The sequence below is a fragment of the Phyllostomus discolor genome, chromosome 11 (genome assembly GCF_004126475.2).
Source record: "Phyllostomus discolor isolate MPI-MPIP mPhyDis1 chromosome 11, mPhyDis1.pri.v3, whole genome shotgun sequence".
Taxonomy (NCBI): Eukaryota; Metazoa; Chordata; class Mammalia; order Chiroptera; family Phyllostomidae; genus Phyllostomus; species Phyllostomus discolor.
In genome coordinates this window covers 69,264,017-69,290,716 of record NC_040913.2, presented here as the reverse complement: position 1 = coordinate 69,290,716, position 26,700 = coordinate 69,264,017, and the positions used below count along the sequence as shown (strand labels likewise).

The window sequence follows — 26,700 nt, the reverse complement described above, 5'->3', positions numbered from 1 at the left end:
TAGGGAGCCAGCAGTGGAGGGAATGAAACTGAGTATCAAATCAATGTTTTGGAACATAAGAAAAGAAAGCTTTCAATCAGAACAGCAAGAAGAAAAAAGAATTTTAAAAAATGAGGACAGAATAAGGAGTCTCTGGGACATCTCTAAACATACCAACATCTGAATCATAGGGGTGCCAGAAGAAGAGGAAGAACAAGAAATTGAAAACTTATTTGAAAAAATAATGAAAGAAAATTTCCCTAATTTGGTAAAGGAAATATACATACAAGTCCAGAAAGAACAGAGTCCCAAACAGGTTAGAAACAAAGAGGACCACACCAAGACACGTCATAATATTAAAATGCCAAAAGTTGATAAAGAGAGAATCTTAAAAGCAGCAAGAGAAAAGCAGAGAATCACCTACAAAGGAGTTCCCATAGACAGTCAGCTAATTTTTTTTAAAAAAGAAACTTTACAGGCAAGAAGGGGCTGGCAAGAAGTATTCAAAGTGATGAAAAGCAAAGACCTACAACCTAGATTGCTCTATCCAGCTAAGCTATTATTTAGAATTGAAGAGCAGATAAAGTGCTTCCCAGGCAAGGTAAAGCTAAAGGAGTTCATCATTACCAAGCCATTATTATATGAAATGTTAAAGGGACTTACTTAAGGAAAAAAAGGTAAAAAGTATGAACATTAAAAAGGCAACAAATTCACAACTATCAACAACTGAATCTAAAAAAAGCAAACCAAGCAAACAACCAGAACAGGAACAGAATCACAGATATGGAAATCACCTGGAAGGTTATCAGCTGGAAGGGAGAAGGGGAAGAACGGGGGAAAAGGTACAGGGAAGAAGCATAAATTGTAGATACAAAGTAGACAGGGGGAGGTTAAGAATAGCATAGGAAATGGACTTATTGCCAAAGAACTTACGTGCACGACCCACGGACATGAAATCAGGGGGAAGATTGTTCCAGAGAATGGGGGTACTGGTTGGAAGGGAAAAATGAGAGAACTGTAATAGCATAATCAATAAAATGTATTTTAAGGAAACAAACCTACACCAGTAGAGAGCAGCCGGCTGCTCACCACCCAGCACTCACCTGGAATCACCTGGGGAACTTTCTCAGAGAACAGGACTCTGACTCAGATCCATGAAATCAGAACCTCTGGGCAGGCCCAAGCATCCTGTACTAAGATCAGTGGTTCCCAAACCTCGCACACCTCAGAATCATCTGCAGGGCTTTTTAAATGCAGATGGCTGGGCCACTCCTAAGGCCTGTGACTCCTAGGTCCAGCCAGTGACCTGAGAATCAGCATCTCTAACAAGTTCCCACGTGATGACGATCTAGAATATTTTAACCCTCACACAACTCTAACAGATTCTGACACTGGCACACAGCAGTGCCTCTCTGTCTGGACTTGCATACTGGCACCACTGGGCAGTTGTTACACTATAGCCCCTGACTTATGGCTAAAATAAACAATGAAACATGGCATTATTTGTTTATACCATGAGCAGTCTTCCCTGAAACTGAATGGGACTGGTCAAAGAACAGAAAAGGCAGGCTTGTCCACTGTCGCTCACAATGGAACGCTGCACACAGGGTGTTTACTGAAAGACAGGCGTGCAGGCAGGGGCAGAGGAGAGTGTGGTCCGGGGGCAGAATCAGCAGGGGAGTCTGGGGCAGGTGGCAGTGTTCCAGGCCAGCGTCTCCGTGGCCGGCCCAAGGGGAAAGCTGGAGCCTCTGCAGCTTCCCAGAGTGAGATGGGCTTCATCGCGCTGAGAGCCATAGTGAAGGCAGAACAAGCAGGGCCAGGGCAGGGGCAGGCAGGTGAGCCACTTACTGGGGGCTCAAAACTGAACTGAATGCAAAAAAAATTTTAGTAGCTTATGCAAATAATCATTTTCAAAAATTTTTATTTTCATTGCTTTTTTAGAGAGAGAGGAAGGGAGAGAAGGGTAACATCAATGTGAGACAGAAACATTGATGCGAGAAACATGGATAGGTTACCCCCAGAGCTAAGACTGAACCTGCAACCTAGGTGTGTGCCCTGACCGGGAATCGAACCCACAAACTTTTGGTGCACTGGCAGGGGTGTCCAACCTTTTGGCATCTCTGGGCCACCCTGGAAGAAGAGTTGTCTTGGGCCACACATTAAAGACATTGTGATGCGTAATCACACACAAAAAATCTCCTAATGTTTTAAGTAAGTGTATGATTTTGTGTTGGGCCACATTCATAGCCACCCTGAGCCGCACTCGACCTGTGGGTCACAGGTTGGACACCCCTGGAGGATGACACTCCCACCAGCTGAGCAACCTGGCCATGGCTTCAAAATTTTTAATTTTTAAATAACTACAGACTCACGGGAAGCTGAAACAAGGGCATTCCCCAACAATGACATCTTCTATACTATAGTATAAAGTCAAAACTAGGAAGCCGACATCAGAACATTAATGCTATAAGTAGGCTGCAGGTGACCATTTCTTAAAACCTGCATTCATTGGTGCACACACAGCTGTATAGTTTAGGTATATAGCTAAATACACTTTAAGATGAATATTTTAATGCAATAATTCTGAAGCTCAAAATCAATGCCAAAAATCCATGAGTAAAATATCAACATTTTAAATAAAGGATCAGTAAAAGCTCTGCTAACCACATTAGAGCCTGAAGCAAAGTAAAAATTAATAACATTTCGTTCATCATAGACTTTTTTCCATTACTTTTGATTTAAAAAAAATATTGCATGAAAAGAGGACTTCCCCTGACTGCTCAGGACCCTGCAGATTCTGAGCCCCAGGTAGGTGCCCCATTCCCTGCACCCTTCCCGCCCTGGGAGGAAGGGTGCCCAGGCAGCTGGTGCTCGGTGGTGCGGGGCCTGCTGAGGACAGGAGAGGTGGAAGGGAGTCTCTCCCTGCTGCTCTTCTCTGCCGCCATCTGCTCTGTTTGGGGGGCCAAACGGGGTGGTGCTGGCACCGCGTCAGCCCTAATTACATGCTATAAGACACAGGGCTTCCGTTCTGAGGCCAGGCGGATCACAGCAGTCAGCGGCTACTCCTCCCCTCTAGCCTCTCGGCCTGCTCTGGAGCGGAGCGCAGGTCTGCACCCAGCTAAGCCACCACTGGCCCTCACCGGGCCCATCACCAGCAAGTGGGGCGGCCCAACATCCTCAGCTCTCCTCCACCTCCTCTGCTCTGATGGTCAGTGAAGTCAGAGGAATCCTTTGAGTGAAGGCTGCAGCCTCTGATTAGGCCGGGCAGTCTCATTTCGGAGAACCTTTAGTGGCCACAGGGCTGTCTTATATGTAAGAGTGAGCAGAGAAGTCGGGGTCTTCCCAAGTCTCCATCCAAGGCCAAGGACAATGATCTTCCATGAATACATTTAAAAGGACCATGGAAAGGGAAAAAAAATCTCTTTTGAGCATATTCCACGTGCCATGTAATGGTGTCAAGAGTTAACTACCAAAAACTAATAACAACACAAGTAGCTCTTACTCAACGTGAAGTGTTTACTGAGCGTTTGCTGTGGGCAAAGTGCGTCCTGGAACTACAGCTAGTGCATCAGGCAGGCTTTGAGCCCTGGAGCTGGAGACTTAAAGAAGGAAGACCACGTATGTGGGAAAGAAAAATTTTCTCTTCCTCCCTTCTAGGTTCTTTGGCTGGTCTAGTAATTAAATTGATACAGGACAGATGGATAGGAGAACAAAAAACAAACTTAATTGCTAGGTACAGGAGCCCCGGGAGAACAATGAGACACAAATGAAGCCAAGTAACCAAAGCTCACACACCATCCAGAGCTGAGGAAGGGGTAGGAGTCTCGGGACCCAGCGGGGAGGGAGGCGTCCCACGGGTAGGTGGAGGAGATGTTTGCAAGACAAAGGTCGCCCTGTTGTACAAAGAAATCTTCTCCGAGAACAGCACCCTTTCTGGTACACATTCTCTGTCCAGTGTTAATGTGGGCAGTTGAGGGGGAGGTAAGGAGCTTTCCCGAATCTGCTGGGTTTTGATTGCCTTCAGCTCAAAATAATCCTTATGCCAAAGAGACATATTTGGGGTAGCAAAATCTGCTCTACTTCAACGGACACAAACATGAATAATTCTAACCTCAGGTTGACCCGGAAGCCAGCTGTCGATCAAGATGCACACCTCCTGCTAAGGGAAGCGTGGGCAGCAAGCGGGTGCTCTGACAAGAGTGCATACTGCTTAGTTCTAGTTTATGAAGCTCAAGACAGTTCAAGGCACCTTGCACGATGAGGAAATCAGAATAATAGTTATGGGAGAGGGTACAGTCAGGGGAGCGGCACTCAGGAACCTTCTGGGGAATTGGGGTTGTTCTGTACCTTGGTCTGGGTTCAGAGCGCAGAGCTATGCAAAATGTCATTGAGTTACATCCTTACGACCTGTGTGCTTTCCCTGGCATATGTTATACTGAATAACAACAACAACAATCTCAGAGAACCTCCATTCCCATGCAAACTTGTCTAAAACCCCTTGATCCCCAAGTATCTGGCACAAGAAAAGCCACTAATGCGGGGAAGTCGCAGATCTAAGTGTACCCTACGTGATGGCGCCTCCTGGAGCACAAACTAGACCGACGCTTTACATCCCCGTTGAAATGGAATTTCTCAGCCTTTTCTTCCCTGTCCACCGAGTCCCCAGTGAGGAAGGGAAGTCCCACTCAACTCATGGATCAGGAGCACGATCCAGTGAGACCGGAGCTCCCGGACAGGAAAACAAATGCTCCGGGGCCAGCACGCAGCGGGGTTCCCAGGCGAGTGTCCTCCTGTGCGTTCTTTTACCATTCCAGCCCTAGCACGGCGCATTTCCTGAGCAGAGCCGAAAATTAGTGTAAATGAACGCACGATGGCTGAACGGAGAGAAGTCTCCGTCCTCAACGACACAGTTAGTTATTCCTAAGTGCATGCTTTCCTCGTGGGAAGTCCTTCGTGGGGCTTCGTGATGAGAACAAGCCGCTCTTGTCTCCTCCCCTCCAATCCTGTTGCGTCTTTCATGAAATATAATTATACCTAAGTGGTATTTTTCTCTTAGTGTTCCTCCTTGTTGAAATACATCCTGTTCTCATGATTCCTGTCCCATGGTGAAATTTTCCAGTGATAAGAGCTGGCTTATAATCTCACATGTTCTTCGCATGGGAATTGGCAACGTTAGCAATTAGAGCCAAGTTAGTCTAAAATACACAAACTGTAGGGACATTGGGATTTCTCACCAAAGTCTTAATATGAAAATCGCACTGTCAAGCATGTCGGCCCTAGAAAAAGGAATTTCCCTTCGAGAGGCAGCCCTGCCGGCCTGGGACCCGGGCAATGCCAGGCCCTTGCACCCGGGGAAGGGGGGTGGGGTAACTGGGTTTTTTTCTGGGCCAAGGGAGGCCCAGCCCGGCACTCCAGAAGAAAATGTTTGGTCCAAGGCTTCTGCTGTGTCTCTAGTTGGAATTGGAGCGTTTTTGAAGACACCTACCTTTCTGTTCCCACTTAAATGCTGTCGGTGTGGTAAGCTCAGGAGGAAAGGCCCACGATTGCTTTCTCTCTGCCACTTCCTAGAACATCTGGAACAATCTCTCCACTTTACCCTACCCCTAACCTTAACCCTCCAGAGAACGGGGCTCCTACTCTCTCTCGGGTCAGAACCGCGACTTGAGCGCAGCACGCTGACACACTGGGCAGGGCAGTTCTTTTCCGTGGACTCCCCCCTGCACTGTACCGCGTGCAGTAGCACCCCAGCCTCTACCCTCTGGATGCCGGCAGCACCCCTCTTCTCCGTGCGTCAACCAAACTGTCCCCAGACGTTGCCAAATGTCCTGGGGTGGCGGAGGGGGGACATGGCCCCCAGCTGAGAAGCATTGGATTAAACTAATCGGCTATGAAGGCCCACACTGAAACCCAGGAACCCAGCGCCCACTTGTGTCCACCCCATGCAACCCTCAACATCCCTCTACTGACAAGCCACTAGGAAGAGAGCGGTCGGACGTCCACTGCACCACGCCGTGACAGCCGCTGGGTGGCGCAGGGATGGAAGCCATCTGACACAAAGAAAGAAGGCACTATCTTTGCGTCCTGGGCTTGTTCTGCCTGGAGTGTTCACATAGGATTCCAGAGTTAGTGAGGTCCAGGAGTACATTAAATAAAACTTTCTGAGTTTAATCTAAAAGCTTTAGCATCTCCTTTGTGGTCACTCTGATTTGGAAAGAAGGCAACCCGGGAGCTCCCTCGTTAAATGTTCTCTGTGATACGGTTCTTGGCTGTGCAAGACTGCCCAGTGTTTCTACAATGCACCGGTAGCCAGAGCCGCAGCGGGCGTGGGAGCGGCGACCAGAAGCACACGGGCTAGGGGATGGCCATCCCCCTCCCCTGCGTCAGTTGCACGCTCCCTCGGCCCTCCATGGCGCGTTCTCACGGCCGCGTTACGTCCCTGAGGCCTACCTTGCCACAATGACTATGTGGTGGCTTGATTTTGTCTGACGCTGTGTTAGGGTGTAGACGTGGGGGCACTTAGCAGGGAGAGGTTTTGAGAATCTGGATGTGTTTTGAAGACAGAGAAAATATGACTTGGTGGTAGATCGGATGTGCAGTGGAGAACAAGAAATGAGTGAACACCTTTTAAAACTCTTCTGTTCTTGAATTTTCTTCATTTTACTAGAGTTAGAAAAAAAACAACAACAGGCTGTCTCAAAGCATCAGGTTGAAGAACAGGAAACAGGCTAGGATGGGTGACAGATAATCTTTAGAAATCCATGTAAGGTAGGTTTTACCCAAATGTATACTTAGCTATAACATGGCAATTATGTAGCAGATGAATGGCAGAGTCATAAATTTGTTTACTGACAGGCCTGGTGAAGTCACACACAAAACCCACACGTGTGAACACACACCCAGGGAGCACTGAACATCTCCCTCTTCTTTCCTTTTGCACTGATGTCGGGCAGCAGGTGATGTGGAACATGGCCCAAGACTCAGGAGTTTCCTGGGTTGGGGGCTTTCAGTTTTAAAACTGGGGCAGTCCTGGGCAAACTGGGATAGTGGGTCACCCTTGTTATAACAGAGACTCATAGAATGTTCAAACCAAAGGCAGCATAGAGTCTTTCTGGTCTACGTTCTAGGTTCACACTCTGTTTACAGGGAGAATTGCCTGGAGAGCTTTAAAAAACATGGTTCCTAGACTTCTGCAGACCAGTTAAAACCAGTGTGTTTGGGTGCAATCCCCAGGCATTAATATTTTAAAGATTTGGTTCCCCGAGGAAGCCTTGAGAATTGATCTAATCCAGCTCCTCACCCAATAGATGAGGAATCTGATACCACCAAAACTTACTTGTTCAAGGTCACACAATTAATCAGGGGTAAAGCTCAGGGTTCCCGACTTTCTTCCCACACACCACAATCCTTTTATAGATAGTAATTACCAATTGGTTACCTGCAATCGGACCCGGCCCAGAGCTGTTAGTTAAGGCTACTCACCCCCACACCACCTGTCTGGTCCTCAATAAAACAGACGCTTGTGCTTTAGCCAAAAGCTGTGTGCACCCACAGTTGAAATCCAGGAATCCCTTTCCTGGCTCCCTTCCAAATCCCCTCCCCCACCTGCCCTGTTCCTAAGTCCCCCCAGCTCCTGAGAAATCCCAGTTCTTTGCCCAGGGATTCCCTTTGTTTCTGTTGACTGATTGGGCCTCAACCGCTTTGACCCAGCGCTCTCTCACTTCAGCTTCTGGTGGTCCCTTCGCGGGTAAGGCTCAGACCACCCACTGCAGACAACCGGGATCACTCACCTGGGTCCAGGAGCCCATCTTGGCAGCAGCCTGCTTGGTGAGCATCCCCACCAGATGAAGCGAAGATGAAGCTCCTCTAATTACAGAGTGTTCCACAATTTTGTAGAACAGGCAAACTCTGCAGCAACCTGTGATGTAAGCCTCCTCCCTGTGTTCCACTGCACGGTAAGCCTGGCTGTCCACCTGCTGACTGGAAGCGCTAACGAGCACCCCTGCGGAAGATGTGGAGTCTAGAGTGAAATCAACGCCTCTGAAAGGTGGGGGTTGGAAGCTCAAACCTCAGGCCCGGCAAATCTGACCGGAATCTGACTGAAACAGTTACCCTGAGCAGAAGAAGGCACGCAAAAAGGATGGTCTCAATGGTGGCGACAGTGAAGGACGTTGATGTCATTTGCAAAGGATGAAGTAAAGCCTCAGAAAAGAAACAGAGAAAGAGCAAGTGAAGAATGAAATTAGCAGTGTCGAAATACGTTTCTGGGCCAGAGATGGAGCCACTCCTGCCCCGGGTACCACATCTGCAAACCAAAACTTAGGTAACTTTTGTATCTGTACAAAGGGTCTGCCTGACCAGGAACATAGTACAGTCCACCAGCCAGTCCCCAAATGCCAGGCCAATTCTGGGACCTCTTGCCCCAAACAAGGTCGCTTGTGTGGCCCTAGCCAATCAGATGTGTTCTGTTTGTCTCTTCCTCGTTCTTGATTCTTTACCCTATAAAATCTAAAATCTTCCTGCCTCCCCCCCCCCCCATTTTCAGTTCTCAGAGACCATCCACTTCATGAAGTGTTAAATAAAGTTTGTTTGTATCCCCTAAATTGTCTTCTTTAATCACTTTTTTTTAAAACAGAGGGACAATGTGCAACCCCTCCTCAGCCAGAGGTCCTCCATGCTGGGCTGTGTGACCCCCCTCCCTCTCACCACCACAGATGCCTTCCTGAGGACACTGCGGTTTCAGGGCCTTCTGGGGCTTCGGACCCTCAGGGTTCCTGGCACCCTCAGGGCTCCTCCTCCTTGTTTGCACTGGTTTAATGTGGTTTGCTTCTCCTGGTCCTTGTGGTGGCATAACTTGGAAGAGGATAGCCATCAGCGGTCTGTGGTCTGTAAACTTGACCTCCCTTCAAAACCACGTGGGCCCTGTTCCAGACCCACGGAACCAGAATTCCTGGGGAAACCATCCAGGAATTTGTGTTTCTCAGAAGTTCTCCCAGATGCCTGGGAAGCACAGGTAGTCTGGGAAGTGCTGCTGTGATGATAGGTTTAGAGGAGGCTTCTCTCTCTTCGCACTCTCCTTCCTGCGGTAAACGCCGGGGTTCCGACGAGGGCGCCTCCCCGGCTCGGAGACTTGCCTGAATCCCGCGCAGTCGTAGGCACCCAGGCTTCTGCCGGTTTGCACTTCCTCCCTTGAGAACTGTGCGTGCATGGGTGGAGCTGTTAGAACAACAACCCCCTGCCTGCTGGTGCTTAGCTTGGGATTTAGGAAGGCTCCCCCCCTTTTTTATTTAAAATTTAAGGAATTAATAATATCTAAAGCAGCATACATCCTTTGAAAAGGAGCCTGTCGCATCAAGTCTGCAGTATGATCTGCAGTCCACCAGGGGGCTCCCAAGTCCCATACAGCACCTTTAGCGTCGCTTACTCCGTCGTTTCTCCGGGTCTCTCTGCTAACGCCAAACCTGGGGTTACTTCCAGGAGCCCTTGGCTTTCCTTGTTGGGTCTCGGGAAAGAATCTGATACTTATTTCAAAGCCATGACTGCTACCTCTCTACAGATCACGAGAAATGTTATTCCTGGAACAATGTCGTACAAGTGAACAGCGCAGAGGAAGAAAAAGGATTAAGAGACTTTTGGATTAAAGTGCTACCCTCCCAGGGTCTTCGGATTTAATAAGTTTTAAACCAAAGTAAAGAATTAATTTATTAAAATTAATTGAAATTAACTGGTTAAAACATGTTTTAAACCACATTAAGAGTTATCTTTAGAGTGAAATGTTAGCCATCAAAGATAGCAGATTCTTTCAAAGAGCAGGGAGACTTTCAAGTTCAGGCGCTGAAATTCCAGACCTCTGACTCCTATGAACACTAACACTCACGACTAATTCCTCCCACAACACAACCCCACTGACGGTAAGAGGGAGATGTGAGAATCTGAAATTCTCGTAGTGCTGGTGAGCCATAGAGGCAGACGTGCTGCAGCAAGAATGACTGAGATAAGACGTGAGGAAGGACCCGGAGAAGCCAGTTTGTAAACCCCCGATGGATGACTGAAGAGGGTCAGAGTGGGTGAGTCTTCAGAAGGCAGGTGTGTGTTCTCTCCACGATCATTTCTCTACAAATCGATACACTCTGGTAAATGGGGTAACAGTAAGTGCATCACACAGGATCCGGGCCCTGGCTCCACCTGCTGGCTGTGCGACCTTGTGCAATGACTCCGCCTCCCGGGGCTCAGTTTCCTGGCTTGTAAAAAGGCGTGGCTGCCAAGGGGTCACCGTCACACGTAAACTTTCCGTAGCCACAGGCAATGCCCTGAGACTCCTTTTTCCCCAGTCCGAACTCCTTGCCCTTTGATCATTCTCACGAAGCCTCCTTTCCAGACGCTGGGTTTCTGGACTCCCTCCGGATGAGCATCTTTAACTCTCTCAGAACACGCTGCCCTAAGCAGAGGGTGCCGGAGGGCTTGGCGGGGCAGGGCTGCTGCTCCAGATGCCGTTCCTGCGGTGGCCGAGGTACTCGCAGAACTGAGCAACTGGGGGGTGTGTGTGTGGGGGGGGGTGTTTGTGTTTGTTTTTGTTTTTTTGCGATAAAGACAATACCTATAGGGAACCTATCTGCCTGGCAATGGCAAACACTGTAGCCCAGCCCTATTGGAAAGCCCACAGGCGCGTGTGGGCACACAGGATACCAAACCTACAGTTCAGTTCTCCCACGGGAAATTGGGCCTGCATTATACCTGGGCTGCTTTGAGACTTGCTCTTGCTAAAACTCCCTCACCCTGAGTTGAGGCAGCAAATGTTTGCCGCATGTCTTTAAAGTAACTTCCTGAAGTCTGTGCTAATTCTCCCAAGGACTAAAGTGCAACCAGACCAATCACTCATATCATTCCCCTGTATTTGCAACATTTTCCCTTGTTAATCTGTAAGAAGTCATCAGTAACATCCCTTCCATTGCTATCTGTAGAAAGTAATTACCTAAAGCAAACCTGAGCATCATGAATGAAAACCTTCTTTGATATATGCTATTAGAAAGCCAATAAAAGCCTGTCCAGGCAAGGGTCGGCGTGCTCTCCCCTTGAGAGAGTGGCCTCTTCCTCCACAGGACCCAGTGGTCCATGTGAATTTGCCTCGTCTCTTCCACAACCCTGTGGATGCTGTTGACCAGAGTCCGCATCAAATACCCAATATGATAAAGTGGATACCTAATATGATTTCATTTTTTTAATTTTGTAAGTTTTTTTATAGAAATAAAATCAGAAACAAGAGAGCTATATTTTGTCCCATCTTGCACAAATGTGGTCACTTTAAACTATTCTACCTTTTGAGTATGCGCTCAACATCCCAGCTTTTTGAGTTTATTCTAAATATTGATTCTGTCCTATTCAGTGGATGACAAGGTTGTATGGTTTGGTATTGGAAGGGATCTTGGGAATCAAGTTAATGCTCTTGTTTTTGTGCCATTGAAAGTTGGTTAAGCTTATCTTGGACGCCTTTAAGAAAGTACTTGAGACATGGTAAATGTGTCGCAGCCTTCACACCGCACGGAAGAACGCCACTAGAGACCTTCTTCCAGGTGGGCATCTGTTTGGTAATCAGCACCCTGGCTGGTGAGTGCTTAACTAGCTCTGAATTAACTTGATTGCACTATGGAACCAACTGTAATTCTCCTTTTTACTTCCATAGAGATCATGAAATAATGCCTCAAAGTTTCTTCTTTTCTCAAGGTTGGTATCAAAACATTCTCCTTTTAAATGGTGCCAAGGTTTATATTTACAATTAGTAGCAGTGAAGGATAAACTTGCGTGTAAACTGGATAGCAGTGAACCTGTGTGATAACCATGTGATTGTGTGTGTGACCATGCACACACATGTGTAGACATGCATGTGCACTGGAGGGAATAGACCAAAATCTTGATGGTCGGTAGATTAGGAGGATGGGTTATAAGTCTTCTTAAAAGCTACTGTTAGGATTCTGCTACTTTCACAACTTAACATGCTAACCAGGACTTTTAAAATCTTCAGTTGAAACTGCATGCCACGTCTCACCTTCAGCTGCGTTTCCGCGGCGATTGTGAGCACATCTGTTAGGGAGTGGCCCAGGCGGTGCTCCAGACTCACCAGAATGAGTGAGCGCACTCTTCACAGGGGGCATGTTTGGTCAGCAGTGGGCCAGCTGAAGTTTTGCCCGGGGTTCCAGAATACTCTCTGGATAATGGACACCTTCTGACTCTTTGTGCTTTAATGGACACAGCACCACACCCCAGGCAGCTGCCTGGCTAATGGTCATCGTTGGTTCTAGAACAGGTGAGGGAAAAGCACACACACTGGTCCGAACAGCAGCCCTGGAGCACGATCGGGTGGGTAGGAAATCACTGTCTGCTTGTTTCCTTCCTCCTCCCACTCAAGCACATCCTTAAGCATCTGTTTGTAAAATCTACTGGGGATGCAGAGATGAGAGGACACAGCCCCATCCTCAGGTGCTTGTAGTCTAGGAAGGGAGACAGGCAGGTGAGAGCCCTGTGGTGTAAGGGGTTCTCCGAGAGAGGAGCTCGGAGAGGGTGGACGAGAGAAGGGGACAGAATCCTGCCTCCTAGCCCAGGGCTCTTCTTATTACCATTGGTACCTCACTGAGTATCACCTGGCGTGTGAAAGTTGCTAATGGCACACAGGGTGAGGGCTCAATGAGACACTGGGACATTTTTAAATTGGATTAAATCAGCATCAGTAAAGTCGAGTTCATTGATGCCCCCAAGGACATTGTGCCCACACTTGGGCTTCATTCAGGTGACCACTCCCACCTGGCCCTCCCCTCTGCCGAGCCCATTCAGTCACTCATCCATGAGATCTGCTGCAGGTATTAGGGCCTCTGGGTGCAGACAGCACCGAACTGGGTGAGAAGCCGACCGACTGGGAAGAGGGTGAGTCAAACTAAGAGTGGCATCGTCAGCCCCCAGGTCCCATAAAGGAAAGGAAACGAGCCCATACTTTCTCCTGCAAGAAGGGTAAGGTGGACCCTGGGGCCCAAGGAGGCCACAGTGGGCACTCTAACACGGAGGCACTTGACAGCCATTGAACAAGGGCGTTAAAGGCCACAGACATTATTTTTCTAATCGAGATATAATTGACATATAACATTATATTAGTGTTAAAAACAAGGCAACAGGCCCCAAAGGGAGTCACTTATGCTAAGCCCCATGTCACCAAACTGAGATTTAACTTAATTGCAGTTTCAGTCTTCCCAGAAGCGGAATATGAAAGCAGGCACTCGGGAACCACCCGGTCAGCACTGGTTGGGTCCTCTGCCTGATGCAGCCCTGCCGTCCCGTAAGGGACAGTGGCCTTGCCACACATCCCAACCCCTTCTGCTGCTCAGCGTTCTTGTCCAGGCTCCCTCCTGCCTGTAAAAGTGTTTCATTTCATGCAGCTCTTCAGAGCTCCTTCCTATCTGCTAGACTGGATGCTGCCTGACTTATGAGTCATGGAATGAAGCCAATAAGACCTTTACAATTTACCCAGCTGGATCTCGTTTTTAACCCCAGTTTTGGGTATATAGCACAGTGATTCGGCATTTGTATATAGAGAGAAATGATCACCACGACAAGTTTAGTTAACGTTCATCAGCACACATAGTTACAAACTTTTTTTCTTGTGATGGGAACTTTCAGGATTTACTCTCTTAGCAACTTTCAAATACACAACACAGTATTACCAACTGTGGTGGCCACACTGTGCGTCACATCCCCAGGACTTACTTTATAACTGGAAGGTTGTACATTTTGATCCCTCTGGTATTCATAGTCTTAAGCTGCGAGTCCCAGATGAAGAGATAGTAAGAGGAACAATAAATATGAGAAACTTTTCACTAACTCCCATGATGTAGACTATGTGGGAAAACAAACAGAAACAGAACCATCTTCTGGGGGCGGGTCCCTTGTAGCACAGGCTTCCCCATCCAGGTGAATATTCTAGGAGCCCATCTGTATTAGTGCACCAGCTGGTGTTGTTGTGAGAGGCTGCGTTTGGCTTCAGTTAGTTTTTTTTAAGGCTCTTTTAATGGGTTTGCCCATTTCATGATGGGTGATCTACAGCACATCTGTCCATAGGTGCAGAGTGCTCAGCAGTTTTGACCAAAAACAGCATGACCCCGGTGCCCCACCCTTTCTAATTCACCTGATCTGTTGCCCCACTGACTTTTTTTTTGTCTTCTGGATGAAAAAAGTCCTCAAAAGGAAATGTTTGTGTCGATGTGGAAGAGGTGAAACAAAAAACTATGAAAGCTCTAAAAGGCATCGAAATTGATGAGTTCCAAAACTGTTCTGAGCAGTGGGAAAAACGTCTTGATAGGTGTATTGCATCACATGGAGAGTACTCTGAAGGTGACTGAAGTTTAAACATGTAAGAATAAATACACAATTTTTTATAAATAAATTCTGTGTTCCTTGGGTCCCCCTCCTAAAATGCAGCTTTTCTCCTTGACTCAGACTTCCAGCCATAAGAGAAAATACCACAGAACATTTGGAAGTTGTCTAGCTTCCTCCTGTCTGCATTGCCCTGTGTCTCTTTGCCAGAGAGTAAATTAATAAGTCCGGAGTTAGGACCCAGGGATATGTCTCCGCCTGACGCGACCTGACAGCTGGCTGGAAATCAATGAAGTGCACTTCAGGAAAGATCACGCGGGTGATGCGAGGTGGTGGGAGACTGTTTTACCCACTTCCAGCTCTCCTTCCCCGCAGGCTGCACATCACACTCTGAACCGCTGCCTCTTCCTCGCAAACCCCCTTTTCTGATGGAAATACTCTGTGATTAACAAGAAATCTTCCTTCTTAAACTGACATCATGACGCGGGCAGGTTTTATCCTGGTGCTCATCATCCTCGGTGTCACCTCCTCAGGTAAGCCCAAGTTAAATTGAATTAGAACTTCATGCTTGCAGAGTTAATGAAGCAAGGCAGGTGAAACTATGACACTGAAAATGCTTAGAATTACTGAATGTAATGCATGGGTATCTTTAGGATAAACTTTACAAGGTGGCTTTGATGGCTAATTCCATAAAATCTGTATATTGCTAAAGAAATCATAACTATGAATTTCATAATGTTTATGCTTTCGTCATTTATTGTGTTATTCTTTCTGAAGCATTATTAGTTTAGTAGGAAGATATAAAAGCAGGAAAAAAATGTTACCAAATGCACTAAATGTTACTCAGAGAATTGTTAAAATAGTTGTCACAGAAACTTATTAGATCAGCATTTTTATATTGTATCTACTGGTAATCATCTTATGTGCCTGTAGATACTTTTGTCCAATCTATTTCATAGACTTATATATATGCACTTTAATAAATGTGTGTATGTAGGTGTATTTGGTATGTTTCTACATCACTATTAAACAAAAATATATTTCAAATGCCTATGAACATGTGTGAGTTTTCTGTGACTATCATCCTCCTGAAAATAGAGGAATTCCTAATAAAGAAAGAGGGAACATTGAAGGAGAGAGAGAAAAAGAGAGAGAGGGAGGGAGAGAAGAAAAAAGGAAAGAGGAAGAAAACTGAAAACTTAGGAGAAAGTAGTCATTTGCAACCTGCCAGTTTTCGGGGTTTTGAAACCATTTCACTTTGTATGTAACTTAAGAACAGAAGGCTCTTCCCGCTGCACTGGAAACCAGTTCGAGCCCGGAGAGCCTGACGGTGAGAAAACAGTGTCATCCCGCTAGTAATTTGTATCCATTTGTTACTAGTGTTTTTGCCACATTTGATTATTGCAGTTTTCAGATGGAGAACCAGAGGCCCCGAGACAGGTTTGCCCATGTTCTGAAATAAACCCTCGATTTCAAAGTCACCAGGCAGTGAGGCTCACACAGACGGACATTGTCCTGTCATCGAAACCACAGCCTCTCCTCACACTGGGGACTCAGAAATTCCCACGTGCAGGCAGCCTCAAGCCCACTTTCAAATGTCACTAAGTTTGGTCTCGGCAAAGTCTTAAATGCTATTTGCCAATCATAAAAATAATAGCCATCCTCTGTGTGTTAGCATACAATTAGTGTACATGCATCTCATAGTGGGTTGTTTCTTTGTTTGTTTGTTTTTGTTTTAACTTACTAGAGTATTCTATTTACTATGAAAAGATTGATTCTTATCATCTTTTTTCCAGGGAAATCATGTCACTGGTTAGCAAGGGTAGTTAGCATAAACCCTCTGGGTTCGCCTATGCATCCTCCTCTGTGCATAGTAACAGTTGCATAAATAGATTTGGGGGAGAACCTGGGGCTCACTCTCCATGGCGCGGGCTGCAAGCATTCGGGAGTGTGTCCTGACCTGTGTACACCAGTCACAGATCTGTAACAAACCTATGCAAGAACCCCAGTGACTCTCGCATGTGTGAATGTTTCTAGGTCCATTGGAGTCCATTTCTATATTTAGATCCGTACCACTTTTCCTTAAGTTCTTTAACTTGACTATCATTGTGAAGACATAGTTTCTTTTTGTCACACAAATGACAAGGGACAACTCCTCATTTTTACATTGCTGACTTCGGTGAAAAGGATAATGGTGTGTGGCCACGTGACGCTTCTTGTATTGCTAGATGATGCTCTGTGTGCTTGTGTCTGCTCCCAGAAATGGGGGCTATATCTCACCTGTTTTCCCATCACTCTTACCACGTGAGGATGTGTGTTTATTCATTCAATAAGTATTTGTGGAGGATCTCCTGTATCCCAGGAATGGTTCTAGCATGTGGGAGGCAAGAGGGAACAGAAAAAACCACTCTAATAACCTCTCCTGCTAGCAAGAATCCATGAAATATTTATTATTTGATTTCACTCTGCAGGCTAGCTCTATGTGTTGACAGAAAAGGCTACCATATCTGTGGGGCGATTTTTTTTGGACAAGGTGGCGATAATGGAAAACAAAACCAAATATACCAACAGGCAGCAAAACAAAAAAAAAATACGCCTCTCCCAGATGTACTTGCTGAGGTTTGAAATTCCTAAATTGTTTCTTTACTCTCCCAGCTGAGAATAAACAGTGGTTTGTTGTTTATTCAATACATGTATGGTATTCGATAACACCATAAATAATCATGGGCAGTTTCGTCCATGAAGCCTTACCCGTTGTTGAGGCCTCAGTGGGAGTGAGTTTGCCAAACTGCAGTGGGAGGCGGGTGCTGACTGACGTGGGGGCGAGCAGAGAGAGAGCACAGTGTCCCCGAGCCTGAAGAAGGGGAAGGAAGCGTGGCTGTGGAGAAGAGTCCACAAGGCCAACCCACAGGTTCCAAAGAAAAATGTCTTTGTCTCAAGCTGCCCCTGGGAGACTCATCCCAAAAAAATCTCCCCGATTCGGCTTTCTGGGGTTCAGGTCCCAGCCGTCCTCACTGGGAGTGAGTCCTGAGCCTTCCCTGACAGTCCAGCCCCGGTCACCTTCCCCTGGATGCCTCCTCTGTCTCCCTAGACGGCAGCCAGGAGCGCAGGTCAGTGGCGCACTCAGTGGCTGTCTTCTGCGCCTCTGGAGCAGCAGCTCTTTGACGTTAGCAGGAAAGGTTGTGTGGCTGTTTCCAGAACATAGAGATCCCAGAAGCACAGGACCTGTGGGTTGCCGGGCCCGTACCAACCATCCACTCCATGTGTTCGCTGGGCGAGGTTAAATGCTTGGCTTAAGATCACACCGGTTGGATTCGGGACCAGAATTCTCTGGTCCCGTGTCTCTGAATCTGAATCCAGTGCCTCTCAATGCTAAATAAATATTTGTTGGATTCTTGGTCTAAGGAGCGACAAGTTTGGCAACAGACTCAGCATCCCAGGCCAAGAGCAGCGTGCCCTCCTGGAGCACTTCCCCAGCGAGAGGCAGGGAGGGCGCTCCTCTCTGTGCTCCTCGCGTGCAGGGCTCTCTCTCTCTCCTGTTCTCCCCCTTCTTGCCTCCCCCAACCCCCGTGGAGTTGCTTGTCTGGTACCAAAGGAAATATTTTAAGAAAGAAAAATGAGACAAAGGTTAAGCAGAGAGAGGGAGAGGAAAAGAGAAAGGGGAGAAACTGGGGTTTAGGGGACAAGCAAATGCCCTTTTTGACCAAAAGACGTGGTGAAAAGCCTTAACAGGCAGCTCACACCCTCCGAAGATGTGCATTAGACTAAGTGTGTGTGTTTGGGGGAGAGGGGTGCACAAAGCAGGGCTCAAAGCGAGGACATGTGGGAAGACCACAGTCAAATCTGAAACAGGAATTCTCCGGCACTGCTAAGCATTGGGTGCCCACCTCCAGGAAGGGCGATCACAGAGAGAGGTGCCCATACTAGGGGTCCCTGGGGAAAGCAGTGTGCCTGGTGCCAGCTGCGGCAGAGGGAGATTCAAGTAGGGTCAGAGGACCCAGTCACCAGTGTCGAGCGTCTCCGTAAGACCAAAGACGGATTATCTGCGCCCCAGTTTTGGAATATTATTCTTCTGGCAATAGATTACTTCAAACAACAGTACAGTATTTTGGAAAATACAATGCTAACAACAACAGAAATAGCAGTAACAATGAACACGTTTGCAGAAGTGAGTTGTCGGAATAGTTGTTATGTGGCAGTAAGGAGACGAGAGTGGAGGGAAGAGCCTGTTGTCTCCTCAGGGCCCAGAGAATCTCGTGGGCGGGTGGACAGACTGTCGCCTTGGGAGTCAGAAGACCACCCCCACCCCCTTACTAACTGAACTGGGTGGCCCTGGGCAAGTCACTTCCTTGTTGTGCACCTGTAAATGAGGGGCTTAGGTAGTCCTAGATGTTTCCAACTTTTTCGTCTTTGCTTTCTCATTTTGCTTTTTTGTCTTGTTTAATTAACGCTGAAATTATTTATAAATGTAAATGATCTTTTACCCCTACGTGTCAGGAAGCTGACTTTGGGGTGGAAGGTGGTCCTCACCATCCAAGAGAAGTTTCTTGACTTTGTCAGTTTATCTCAGAATATTGCTCTTGTCAATTCACTTAAAATATAAAGTTGTTTGCAAAAATTTGGCTGACACACAGCTTTTCAGGAGTCCATTTGTTCCTTAGCTCGGACACCACCTGTTCCAGTAATTGTGAGTGCTTCTGACATTCTGCATTCTCTGGCGCTGGGGGCTGGGGTCCATCCCCTGTGCTCAGAAGGCACCGTTATGGCCTTTGTGCCTTCGCTCTTTCCCCTGTTCATCCACCGAACGTCATCACATGTCTGTCGAGGCCCTGGCCTCAAAGCATCAATGGCAGAAGCACTTGCCCTTCCTCATGATTTCCTGTTTCACAGAAAGGACAAACCAAAAACACTCCCAGGGCTATGCTCTGTGTCTGCTCCAGTAACATAGATCACTTCAGCTTCCATTCTGAGAAGTTTCAGGAAGCTTGAAGATACTAGGCAAAAGCACTGAACTTTTGGCTTTTTCCTTCCCTCCTTCCTTCCTTCCCTCCCAATTTCTCTCTCTCTCTCTCTCATCTGTTTTAGTAACTACAGATTTATAGGAGTCAGTTTGGGCTGCCATATCAAAATACTATACTACAGGCAGGGCCAATGTGGCTCTGTTGATTGCAGCGTTGTCTTGTAGACCAAAAGGTCATGAGTTTGATTCCCAGTCAGGGCACATGCCCAGGTTGAGGGTGTGATCCCCAGTCGCAGCACATACAAGAAGGCAACCAATGGACGTTTCTCTCTCTCTCTCTCCCTTCCTCTTTCTCTAAACAATGAAAAAAAATGTCCCCAGGTGAGGTTTAAAAAGATATTATACTACCGACTGGTGGCTTAACAAATTTATTTTCTCACAGTTCTGGAGGCTAAACATCCATGACCAAGGGGCCAGGAAATTCCGTTTTGGGTGAGAACTCTCCTTCTGGCTTGTAAACAGCTGCCTTCTGGCTGTGTCCTCGTGTGGTTGTTCCTCGGTGCTCGCGTGGAGAGAGATCCCTGGTCTCTCTTCCTCTTCTCCTGGGGACACCAATCCTGCTTGATTAGGGCCCCACCCTGACGACCTCATTTAGCCTTAATGACCCCTTTATGGGCCTTGTCTCCAAATACATCACAATAGGGGTCAGGTCTTCAACATATGAACTCGAAGGGACACAAACATTCAGCCCATAACAGCCAGTGCAGTTATGCTTTTTCTTCCTTGGTGCAGACAGACACTCACCCTCTGACACTGGCAACATGGATCAAACCGTACACAGGTCCCCGGAAAAGCAGATCTGTTTATTTCCCTTTGGATCCAACTATCCTCACAGAGGAGATGGTTGGGGGAGTGGCAATGCTGGGGAGGTCAAGGTCCTCATTTTAGAAGTCCCCCCCCCAACATGTGATTCCACCTCCCTTCAGAATGACAGTAATGTTCTCCTGCCAGGAAAGGGAGTTCCCAGGTACAATCTCTGCTCCTCCAGGATCCCTCTCGTGTGTCCCGAATTATAAAGGCTCAGGGTTGTGCGAGCGAAGGGCGTGTGTGTGTGTCTTGTTCAGACATTATTTGGAGTCCCAGCCTCCCTGTAGGGTCTCCATCTGTTGTGAGAGAGGGACTTATGTAATTTGTACTCACTGGGCCGAACTGGGGCACGAGAGCTCGCAGGGAAGGTCAGGGCTCTGGCACTCCTGGAAGCTGGGACTGCACCAGATGCACGCAAGAAACAGCTCTAGGTGCTGGGCAGGAAGTGGGCTGTGCAGGGAGCGAGAGTGGGAGAGGTTAGGAAGCAGAACACAAGTCCAAGAGTGAGACGATGGAGTTCGTGATTAGGGTGGCGCCAGTGGAGAGGGTGGGAAGCAGTCACTGCTGCAATGTATTCTGAAGGAAGTTAAGATGGCATGAGGGGTAGGAAACTCCTCAGCCTGAACAAGTGACTGCCTCTGCCCTCCCTCCCCCTCCAATTCCGGTAAGGTTTTAGGTCCATTACCAAGTGCTGCCCTGGCAGCCGCCCAGCTGACCTGCTCCTTAATGCAGCTCTGCGTGCTGAGAGTGTGAAGCATCAAAGCTGGAGAATGGTTAGCTTTTTAAGTAAATAAGTGCAAATGCACCGTTGCATCTCTATCACTCATTTGCATTTTAATACACTTTCTAAAGGGAAAGGGAAAACTGTGGAGGCAGACAGAGCGCAAAGCCTCTCTTCCCCATGCCCCTGTTCACTCCAAGGAATGCTGCCTGTTCATTTCGAATGACTGCTCCCTTGGCAAAGCAACGGGCTCGTGCACACCCCGGGATTGTTTGCTGATGTGCTTTTCTTCCTACTTAGACTTTTAGGGTTTGATCGGGTAAACTTGAGGGGTGTCTTACACACGATCGCTGTTCATCAGGTGTCTCTCAGTTCAGGGAAAAGGGGCGTTCTCTGGTGAAGCACTCCGTGCAGAGCGCATTGCTCTAGGACACCGATAGGACACTGAATACACGAAGAGAGGGCCTGTATGTAAAATGACGACAAAGAGTTTTCGTGTTTTGAATTTGATAGCAAAGCACTGAAAAAAAAACAAAACATACCTCCAGACTGCCTTCTTGAACTGTTTCTTCAACTGGAGGGTTAAACCTTGAAATTAGGGTGTTTCTTAGACTCTTGAACATTTAAGGGCAGAGAAGAGTGTCGAGCTTGGTTGTGGATGACGGACGGTTCCCCTGAGGGCAGGTCCCCGTGGGGGAGGACTCCCTCCGGAGGGAGGCAAGAGAACAGCACAGGACACAGGGCAGGTGTTTGTGGGATATGTGCTGAATGTCTGGAAAGGGTCCCGACACATATACCCTGTGGTGGCTCATTCGTTAAATAGATATAAAATGAGCACGTGCTGTGGGCCAGGCACTGTTTGAGGTGCTGGAAAAGGATCATCAAAGGAAATGGATTTGTACCTGCCCTCCTGGAGCTCAAGGACAGACAATGACTGATACGGGGTGGGGCAAAGGAGGCTTGCGGTTGTCCATACGGAAAAGTAACACGCCAAGGAACAAATGATAATACACAGATAAATGCTGCATTTTGCATTCTTACAACTGCAAATCTACTTCGGCCCCACCGTCCGTGCACACAGCAAAGTAGGACAAGGGACATGGGGCCAAACAGGGAACAGGGGTGGCAAATGGTGCATGGAGAGAGCCGTGCGTGCAAGGGGGTGAGACAGGAGGTAGAGAGTACGGGGGCGACTGTAGATAATCTTCTGGGGTCAAGGTGTCGACCTCGTGATGTGAAGATCCCATGAGAGTAAAGTTCTGGGTAAGCGTGTACAGACTATTTCTAGTGGTGTGTCGTGGGCCTGGAGAATGGTTAAAGAGAACCCTGCTACCTGCAAAACTGTCTTGCTGAATGAGGCAGGCTGCGGAGAAATATAGGACAGTTCAGGCCACTGGGTGGGAAAGCGGTCACTGTGCCTCTCCCATTAATTCGGGGTCCTTCTCGATTCTTGCAGCCCCTGCAGAATCCAGTTCCATAGCCGAAAACGAAGACGCACTCCTCAGACATTTATTCCACGGCTATCAGAAATGGGTTCGCCCTGTGTTAAATTCTAACGACACCATAAAAGTATACTTTGGATTGAAAATATCTCAGCTTGTAGATGTGGTGAGTAATTCTTGGCACTAACCTAAAAAGAACATGCATTCCTTAACCTGTTTGTGAGTCTGAGATTTTATGTTGTTTTCTTTCCCCATGTCTGACATTTGAACTTTAAATGTAACTTACTGTGAGAGAAAACCCTCCCCGAGAAGCCAGTGAAATGACCCGAGGAATGAATGAGATGCGTCACAGACTGCACTTTCTTGCAACACTCTTAGTGTGGGACATTTCTGCAGCTGGGGGGCGGGTATTGGTTGCTAGGGCAGGCGTTGTCCCTGGCGGTGTGCTGTATCCAGGGAGAGCACCCAGGGTGAGGAGCAAGCGGGGACTGGAGAGGAGCGAGAACTGAGCCCGGAGCAGATCCACTGTCCTCCCAGCTGCGGAGGGCTGGCAGGGGCATCTGCGTGGAGAGAGGGCAGAGAGGGCAGAGAGACGATGACAGCACCGGAGCGATTGCCTAGGCAACCACTCCTTCTCCGGGAGTGCCAGCATACCTGTCCCTGACTCGCCCATGCTTCAGCATTCTCTGCTGATTTTCTTGCTAAACTTGTTAAGCCATGATTGCGTTCCTGGAAGATCAGTGAACTGCAAGTAGCCTAGGTTCTGCAAAAGCATCTTGCAGTGTCTCCACAGTCCCAGAACAATCCTCCTGTGTCACCCAAACCCCCCGCCTCGCCACAGCACACACACTCATGCACCTCAGCTGACTCGGTGCCCCTAGGTTCCTCCCAGAAAATCATGCAAAGCCCACCTCTAATTTAGCTAATATTTAATTCTACTTGGCACCCTGAAAGTGCTTTCTGGGTTATGCAATTATCTATAAACATCACCACAAGGAACTGCTACTTGCTTTAATTATTATTCTACATTTTAAGCAAAATACGCATAACATTTTAAGATCCTGTGCCATTTAACTGTCCTTAAGTCGGGAATCCTTTACACTTTGATCTCCTCAAAGGTAAGACTCTGAGCTCTTTCTGACCCCCCAAAACCCAAGATGAACTTCACCTAAACTGAATTTGCAGCTTTTTAATTGTCATTTTCTTAGGATGAAAAGAACCAGCTGATGACAACAAATGTGTGGCTCAAACAGGTAAATGTCAGTCCCAGGATCGTGTCTGCCGAACCAACCACTTCCATTCTATTTAGAAAGGCTCCCACTTAAGAAGTAATTATTTTAAAGAGCATTTCAGGTTCCTCGGGGAGATATCTGGGAGTGGTTGAGTCCATCAGTTTTTTGTTTTCCTTGGCGAGAGTCAGAGAGCAGGCCTGGACTCTGCTGGGTGCGCCTCCCTCTGTCGTGGCTCCTGCAGGACCTTCCGCGTGGGCAGGCTGAAGGGAGGCCTGGGCACTGCTCTCCGTGCTGCTTGGAGGAAAGGGGTGAAGGCTCCAGGGTGCAGCTCTGCCCCATCGAAGGTACTGCAACTGGACGAGAAAATCAGCGACGTTGACTTCTCCCGCGCTCCACTGGTCCTCCGTGGGAAATCTCCCCCAACCTGCCTTGTTGCTCCCCAGAGAGAGAGAATGGGAGAGGACAGAAGGCCGCCCACTGTCAACTTCAGAGCAAAGGGAAACCCAAACGAGATAACGAGTATACGTTTTTCTGATACAACAAAGAGCGTGTTTCCAATAGTCTTTAGCTCTCCCCTTAGCTGATTGCTCTTAGCTCCACTACCACCTGTTCCCTAAAACAGAAGCATCTGTTGGGAGGAGCTTGGTCTAGAGTTGTCAGGAAATCATTACCTTTCAAAACCCAGTTTTGCATATATGATATGAAAGGAGAAAATATCGACACTGCCTTGATAGGAGGACAGAAGGCTGGTTTAATTGTTTATTTTTGTTTCTGTTTTTGGTGGCAATTGCTTGCTTTTTAATTTTCTTTTTAATCCTCATCCAAGCATATGTTTACTGATTTTAGAGAGGGAGGAAGGGGGAGAGAGGGACAGAGAGAGGGGCGTTGATGTGAGAGAGCAGCATCAGCCGTTGGGTGCCTCTGGTATGCGCCCCGCCGGGGACTCAGACCCGCCTGGGGCGGTGCTTCAGTCCTCCGAGCCGCCCGGCCAGGGCAGCAGTTTCTAGTTTTTTAATGAATGTCCAGATACTGCCTAATCTCCATTCAAAATCTTCCCGGTGGGGCTGTCTTAAATATCTCACTTGATTTTATCACACTTACGTAATATTTTTCATTTATTTAAATTGAAGTAAGTTAGTTATCTATTCCGGTTTAGTAGACATTGTGTAGTTCTTTCTGCTAGTTGTTTATAAAGTGCAATGGATACAAGCTATGAGGAGGTTCCATAGGCTTCATTTAGTGTCACTAAACTTTTATCAGAGTTAGAGAATTATTATAACATTTACTACTTTCAATTTCTCCAGTGCTTTACTTGGTAGGTATGTTAGCAAGTTATAAAATAGATTTGCATAGTATTTTACTTGTAAATAAATATGCTCAGGAGAAAATAATTAGCTGAGAATATAGATATAAAAATACAATTTAAATAATCATATTTTTCTATATAACTATCTCATTCCTCAGTGACTTAACTTACTTTTGCACTTTAGAAGCTGTGAAATATGGAGGAATCTTGAGTTAATAAAAATCAATAAGAAGTCCTGTGCTTGAGCCTGCAGGGGAGAGAAGAAAAAAATTTCTGTTAACATGTAAATAGGTTGAAGAAGTCAGAAAAATAAAATAACAAACTTTTGCTGCTTCACACACACCCCCTTCTCCATCTGCTCCTTGAGATTATTCTCTCACATAAAACACGGCCCAGGGACCCTTGTTCTGTAATATTGGGGTAGCAGGTGCTTTTTGCTTCCTTGAAATCCTGAAAACAAGAAAGCATTTCAGCCAAAGAGAACAAGATTAGACACGAAGGGAAGAAGCCACGAGCTCCTCAGGCCTTGACGAAAGCTCTGGGAATGACTCCCGGCAAAGTTATGCCACTGGGCTCAGAGTGGCCTGGCGAGTGCCTCCAGGTGAAGACAGAATAAAAGTCCAAAGATCTCCAACACCCAAAATGGAGCAAGAGAAATCTGTAGGCGTGCAGCCATGTGATGCCTGGAAAAACCAGCCTGCTGACTCAGGGACCCACTTCATAGACCTGGTGAGAATAATAGACCGGGGTCGCATTTCATCTGCAAAGGGTTGTCGTCTCTCTTATTTACATTTCTCCGTCACTCTGGATTAGCGAAGCAGGTATCATTGTCCCCATTTACAGAGACAGAAAAGTCCAGTAACTCCTCTGGGGGGAACCTGGGTTTCCCTGGTTCGAGCTTCTCTGCCGCACCTAGCCTTTGTACTAAACATCAAGACCTGTTTCTGAATCACAGGAGGAGTCAAAGTAGGGGAACAGCTCAGCATTCTGTAGACCTGCAGAGAATGTTATCTGAGCTGTCCCACTCACAGACTGGATTTGGAGTGGAATGTCACAATAGGTATCATTCAATAAGTGCCATGTTACAGTACAGTGATACAATAGCAAGAAAAAAAAAAGGTGAATTCTATGGCATGAGTGGCAGGCAGGGAAGGCTGCATGGAGTAGGAGGCATTTGAACTCTGCTATGATGTTACATTATAGACTTTTAAAAAATCTTTTAAGGGTAAAAAAGAAAGATGAAAGATAAAAGAAAATAGATGATAAAAGTACAATACAATCAATGTTGAAAATACAATAATTGGTGTTTTACATGGATCTCAGTTTCAGGGCAGCTAATGACAATAATACCTAATATTTATTGAGTGCTAAGTGCTCAGGCACTCTGCCAAGTCCTCGTGAGAATGAACTCCATTAATTCTCACAGTTACCTTATAACATAAGTTCTGTTATGACTCCCACTTTGCGGATGAGAAAACGCTTCAGGTTTGGAGAACTGAAGTGACTCGTCCGAGGCTCCACACAGTTAAGTGCAGTTCAGGTTACGTGAAGAACCCGCGCCGTCCCTCAGACTGGAGGAGCCGATGGGAGGTGCCCAGTTCTCACAGAGCTGTCCCCGTGTAGTTCCTAGTCTAGGTCTTCAAAGGCTTTGATTCCTCAGCCTCCCTGGCATCTCATGGAGCTGGTCCAGAAAGGCACTGAAGAGAGAATGCAGGAAGGGCTCACAGCATCTTCCGTTCATCCCACAAGGTTTATTGAGAGCCTACTAGGTGCCAGGCACTCTGCTAGATCCTGGATATACAAAGAGTGAAACACAGCCCTGCCTTTAAATGGAGAAGATA

General features: G+C 47.2%; 1 protein-coding gene across 2 annotated transcripts in view; it reads left to right on the top strand.

The window, feature by feature from the left end:
• The first annotated feature begins 14,567 nt into the window (after positions 1 to 14,567).
• The window catches only part of CHRNB3 (cholinergic receptor nicotinic beta 3 subunit), a 28,257-nt gene continuing 16,124 nt past the window's right edge, over positions 14,568 to 26,700 (top strand). The window contains exons 1-3 of one of the 2 annotated variants that reach the window (XM_036011539.1): positions 14,568 to 14,864; positions 22,336 to 22,487; positions 23,530 to 23,574. In XM_036011539.1, the coding sequence (XP_035867432.1) occupies positions 14,810 to 14,864; positions 22,336 to 22,487; positions 23,530 to 23,574 (252 nt within the window). In that variant the 5' untranslated portion in view covers positions 14,568 to 14,809. The remainder of the gene's footprint in view (positions 14,865 to 22,335; positions 22,488 to 23,529; positions 23,575 to 26,700) is intronic. The other variant, XM_028526764.2, reaches the window with a different exon arrangement.